The sequence below is a fragment of the Dendropsophus ebraccatus genome, chromosome 6 (assembly GCF_027789765.1).
Source record: "Dendropsophus ebraccatus isolate aDenEbr1 chromosome 6, aDenEbr1.pat, whole genome shotgun sequence".
In the NCBI taxonomy this organism is placed as follows: Eukaryota; Metazoa; Chordata; class Amphibia; order Anura; family Hylidae; genus Dendropsophus; species Dendropsophus ebraccatus.
This window is the reverse complement of record NC_091459.1, coordinates 2,929,515-2,935,514: the sequence shown is the minus strand read 5'-3', so window position 1 is coordinate 2,935,514 and position 6,000 is coordinate 2,929,515. Positions and strand designations below refer to the sequence as shown.

The following is a 6,000-nucleotide window of genomic DNA, read 5'->3' as shown; positions in this document are numbered from 1 at the left end:
TGTACTGCGCTGTTACTTTGTGTACTGTTGCACTACATTAATTCAAATTTAAGTATTCTATTCTTTACTAAAACGCACAGGACTCTGGTCTCGTCTTTCAGCACCTGCACCCACACATCTCTGTACACTTGGGCTATTTTCTCTTTCTGTGTGTGGCAGCAACAAAAGTCCGGGGTGGGTCTAATAGCACTCCAGACTACTGTGACAAGTGCCCAAGTGACCCAAAACAACCCCCGGCTACCAGCCCGACCCCTACAGTGGTGGCAGCAGAGATCACTGTGTCAGACTGGAGAGAATACATCACTTCCTGCAGGACATACAGCAGCTGATAAGTACTAGAAGACTGGAGATTTTTTCATAGAAGTAAAATTGCAAATCTCTTGCACTTTCTGGGACCAAGTGATTTATTAATGGGAAACACAACTATGCACGTATGGCACTGCCAGGCATACAAGCTGTGCATACTGTGTCTCACCAAAAATGAGATTTACCCTTGAAAATTAGACCTCACTACATTTTGCAGGTATCTCCCACCTCAGTCAGTGATTGGCTGAGCGGGCCGACAGTCTTGAATCGACCGAACCAACTTTATTAAGCTATAAAGTGGAAAAAAAAGTCTGCAATAATCTAAAGAGTGTCTCACTTGTGTCATGGTATCTACAGTATATATAGGCCTGGTCCAGTGGATCCCATCTGATTATAACGGGGTCTGTGAAGGTTTCCCCATAGTGTGTACAGTGCTCTATCATTGCTGTCATACCTCGGAGCAATGGAATTATTTAGTCAACATTGTAGTCCCAGAAGTAAGTGGATCCCTATGATCATACACATTAGATTCTATGACTTTGTACCTTGTTTTGATTGCTGAACAGCCAATCACTGAGTGAGACAGCTGTGGCCAGTGATTGGCTGAGCAGGCTGTCACTTTTAAGACAAGAATGACAGTCCACTCAGCCAATCACTGGCTGCGGCTGGGTCCCTTCTTAGTCAGTGATTGGCTGAGCGGGTTGGAGGCGGCTGTGATCATCTGGGGACACTGGAGACCCGTAAGAGGCCACCGGAGGAGCACGGACAGGTGAGCATACCCTCTCTTTGTGTTTGTGTGTATTAAATTGTGCGTCAGCCATCTTGGACCGTGTTCGTTACGAACTGTGCAATAACTTCCTTCCTGTATTGAACCGCAACGAGTGTCAGTTCATAAAGTTCAGTTCACTCATCTCTAGGAGACACAGTAAGATATTTCTCTTGGTATCGCACTCACGTGTTAGCATGACTGTGACCGTGATGGCAACGTCCTGCATTAGATAATGGTAATTTCCAAGAAAGGTTTGTTTCTGCAGAGAAAGGAAAGGTTAATAACGTTTTATCGGGGTTCTTAACACACAAAAGTGGAGACACAATATACAGTTACAAAATGAATATTTAACAAAATTTAACAAAACTTTAGTGTATTATCACCTAGTTTCCCCAATGTTCCCCAGTAATTTTCTTTTTTTCAAGAATGAGTATGTGCAAGATCTTCAAGCAACGTGTATTGATACAGCAAAAAAAGTGTCACCATCATTTAATATTTAAATCAACAGGGGATATGAAATAAAGCAGATTTGCACTTTCCATTAATTTATTTTTTAGTTATCATGCTTCATAACAAAGCTATACTTACTATATCCAGGTCCAGTCTCCTGATGGCAGCTATATAACAGCTATACTTACTGTATCCAGGTCCAGTCTCCTGATGGCAGCTATATAACAGCTATACTTACTGTATCCAGGTCCAGTCTCCAGAAGGCTGCTATATATTAGCTATACTTACTGTATACAGGTCCAGTCTCCTGAAGGCAGCTATATAACAGCTATACTTACTGTATCCAGGTCCAGTCTCCTGAAGGCTGCTATATAACAGCTATACTTACTGTATCCAGGTCCAGTGTCCTGAAGGCAGCTATATAACAGCTATACTTACTGTATCCAGGTCCAGTCTCCTGAAGGCAGCTATATAACAGCTATACTTACTGTATCCAGGTCCAGTCTCCTGAAGGCAGCTATATAACAGCTATACTTACTATATCCAGGTCCAGTCTCCTGAAGGCAGCTATATAACAGCTATACTTACTGTATCCAGGTCCAGTCTCCAGAAGGCAGCTATATAACAGCTATACTTACTGTATCCAGGTCCAGTCTCCTGAAGGCTGCTATATAACAGCTATACTTACTGTATCCAGGTCCAGTCTCCTGAAATCAGCTATATAACAGCTATACTTACTGTATCCAGGTCCAGTCTCCTGAAAGCAGCTATATAACAGCTATACTTACTGTGTCCAGGTCCAGTCTCCTGAAGGCTGCTATATAACAGCTATACTTACTGTATCCAGGTCCAGTCTCCTGAAGGCAGCTATACTTACTGTATCCAGGCCCAGTCTCCTGAAGGCAGCTATATAACAGCTATACTTACTGTATCCAGGTCCAGTCTCCTGAAGGAACCTATATAACAGCTATACTTAATGTATCCAGGTCCAGTCTCCTGAAGGCTGCTATATAACAGCTATACTTACTGTATCCAGGTCCAGTCTCCTGAAGGCAGCTATACTTACTGTATCCAGGCCCAGTCTCCTGAAGGCTGCTATATAACAGCTATACTTACTGTATCCAGGTCCAGTCTCCTGAAGGCAGCTATATAACAGCTATACTTACTGTATCCAGGTCCAGTCTCCTGAAGGCAGCTATACTTACTGTATCCAGGTCCAGTCTCCTGAAGGTAGCTATATAACAGCTATACTTACTGTATCCAGGTCCAGTCTCCTGAAGGAAGCTATATAACAGCTATACTTAATGTATCCAGGTCCAGTTTCCTGAAGGCAGCTATATAACAGCTATGCTTACTGTGTCCAGGTCCAGTCTCCTGAAGGCAGCTATATAACAGCTATACTTACTGTATCCAGGTCCAGTCTCCTGAAGGCAGCTATATAACAGCTATACTTACTGTATCCAGGTCCAGTCTCCTGAAGGCAGCTATATAACAGCTATAGTTACTGTATCCAGGTCAAGTGTCCTGATGGCAGCTATATACCAGCTATACTTACTGTATCCAGGCCCAGTCTCCTCAATTGACTGTCTTCTCCGTGACCTGAACCAATGTTTAGTCTCTTTTTTCAACCAGCATAAAATTAAGGAAAAAACTTCAGGAAACTGGACCTGGATACAGTAAGTATAGCTGTTATATAGGAGCCTTCAGGATACTGGACCTGGATACAGTAAGTATAGCTGTTATATAGCTGCCTTCAGGAGACTGGACCTGGATACAGTAAGTATAGCTGTTATATAGCAGCCTTCAGGAGACTGGACCTGGATACAGTATGCATAGCTGTTATATAGGAGCCTTCAGGAGACTGGACCTGTATACAGTAAGCATAGCTGTTATAAAGCAGCCTTCAGGAGACTGGACCTGGATACAGTAAGTATAGCTGTTATATAGATGCCTTCAGGAGACTGGACCTGGATACAAGTAAGTATAGCTGTTATATAGTTGCCTTCAGGAGACTGGACCTGGATTTCTGGTAAGTATAGCATTGTTTTACAGCATGATAACAACAACAAAAAAATAATAATTGTATATATGTATATTGCAAACTTGCTTTATTGCATCTACTGTTGATTTAGATTTTGAAAGTTATAACGACAGGGACAGTTAAAACATCCCCTAAAAAAGAGCAAAAATGAAAAAAAAAAATATTAAATTGTCTGGTCTGAAGCAATCAATCATGTCCTTAGTGCATACTCTCCTGACTCCTTGCCACATGAACAAGATGGCACATTGACCCAAAACCTACTGCTATTTAATAAGATAAACATAAAATATTCCAAATAGTTTGGTCCTTTTGGATTTCCTATGTGATATCACCTGACTAATCTTCCAGGTTATGCTCCAACACAGTATTTTGCAACCAAAACTAGGAGTGAAAACACAGAAAGGCTCTGTTCACACACTGGGGAAATTAAGTGGATGGCCGCCATTTAATGACAAATAATTAGTGTTATTTTAAAACAACGGACGTTTTTGCCATTAAATGACGGCCATCCACTCAATTTCAGCAGTGTGTGAACGGAGCCTTTCTGTGTTTTCAATTCACTCCTGGTTTTGGTTACAAAATACTGAGCCAAAATACGGCATGGGAACATAGCTTAAAGGAGGATTTGTGTTTATTGTTTCTTAACTTTAAACTCATCACCTGTTCCAATTCAAACAAAGAATTTGAAAACAAATAAACAAATAAATAAATAAAAGAATACGACTATTACTGCTTAGTGCTAGAAGCCTGTCTTACCCAGAATAGAAGCAGCATGCAAACCAGCTCCACCAGGGTGTACAGAATGAGGTATTTGAACAGGCACATAGAGGTCACTAATGTATTTCTTCCTTCTCTGTGGGTCAAAGTAAAAAAATATCAAATTCAATTTCAATTTTCATTTTCGTTCTTTCCTCCTCGCCTTTTAAGAGCTATAATGCTTTTATTTTCCCATCTACAGGGCCATGTGAGGGCTTGTTTTTTTCAGGAACAGGTGTACTTAGTAGTGGCACCTTCAATCCACCATAAAATCAATGATGGAACCTCCAAAATATCATTTATGGGGTGAATTTGGGACAAAAACTGCAATTCCACAAATTTTGAGGGGGTTCTGTGTTTACTTAATGCACTTTACGGTAAAACGGACATGATATCTTTATTCTCTAGATCAGATTGAACACAGCGGTATGCATGCTTACACTGCTTTTCTAATGTTTTACTATTGTTGTTAACAGTAAAACTTTTTTTTTGTAAATAGGTATATTTAAAATGGTCCTATTGGGACTCTTATAGCGCTTTTATTTTTTCACCTACGGAGCTGTATGGGGCGTAATTTTTTGCGCCACAATCTCTACTTTTTATTAGTGCCACATCTGTGTAGATCGGACTTACTGATCATTTTTTATTATTTTTTTATATATAAAATGTAATTTAAAAAAATCAGCAATCCGTTTTTTACCGCTTTTTATTAATGTCATTCACCGTCTGGGAATAATATTGTTTTATTTTAATAGATCGGACGATTACGCACGCTATGGTATATAATACGTTTATTTATTTTATTTTTACATGTTTATGTGTTTTACTATAAAATGGGAAGGGGGGTGTTTTAGACTTTTATTGGCTGAGGGGCTTTGGGGCATTTTTAAAAATTTATTTTTTTATTTTCTTACACTTCTTTAGTCCCTCCAGGGGACTATTACATACATACATTAGATTTCATACACTGAACTCTGCTATCCCACAGCATAGCAGGAATCCGTGCAGTCAGGTCTTCAGTCTTCTGATAGAGTCTGCCTGTGGCCTGTGGCAGAAGACTGAAGATCTGACTGCACGGAGGAAGGTAAGAGACACCCCCCTGGCAGTCAGGCAGTGCGATCGGGACCCTTGCGGTCGCATCAGGATCGTGGCATTTAATGTGTTAATGGCGGGCTGCCGCTCAGTTGCGAGAGCCCACCATTGAGGGTGAGGGCCTGCCTGCTGATAGCAGCCGGTCCTCACCCGCTATGAAGCGAGCTTAGCTCCTGAGCTCGCTCTATAGTGCGCCCTCCCCTAGCAGGGCCTACAAGTCCCAGACGGTGGTTAAAAGGTTAAACCAATCCCTACTGAAGAAATAAAAAATATATAATAATAATTTTGGGTTAAGTTCTATATCGGATCGAGCCCAAGTGTTATGTTTTCTGTATCCCCTGTAAAAGTTGTTTTAAAAAAGTTACTCTCCTTACTGAGTTATTTAGTTTGGGGGTCAGAAAAAAGCTAGATTAAAATATATCAATTGGACAGAGATACAAGGAGGGGGGGAGGGGGGTGGGCTTTGCCAGACTTCTTGATGATTAGAGCTTTGAGTCTGATAAGGTGGAGATCGCCCCCATTAGATAACCACAGGTTGAAGTTATTTGGATGTATTTCAAGGGGAAAAAAGCGGCATTTCCTGGTA

At 41.0% G+C, this 6,000-nt stretch overlaps 1 protein-coding gene across 3 annotated transcripts in view; it reads right to left on the bottom strand.

The window, feature by feature from the left end:
* The window catches only part of LOC138795389 (probable cation-transporting ATPase 13A4), a 74,061-nt gene that overhangs the window by 11,771 nt on the left and 56,290 nt on the right, over positions 1–6,000 (bottom strand). For all 3 annotated transcript variants that reach the window (XR_011363596.1, XM_069974388.1, XM_069974391.1), the window contains 2 exons: positions 4,323–4,419; positions 1,262–1,334 (listed from right to left, as the gene is read on the bottom strand). Coding sequence is in view for 2 of the 3 variants with exons in the window: in XM_069974388.1 (XP_069830489.1) it covers positions 1,262–1,334; positions 4,323–4,419 (170 nt within the window). In the remaining variant the exon portion in view is untranslated. The remainder of the gene's footprint in view (positions 1–1,261; positions 1,335–4,322; positions 4,420–6,000) is intronic.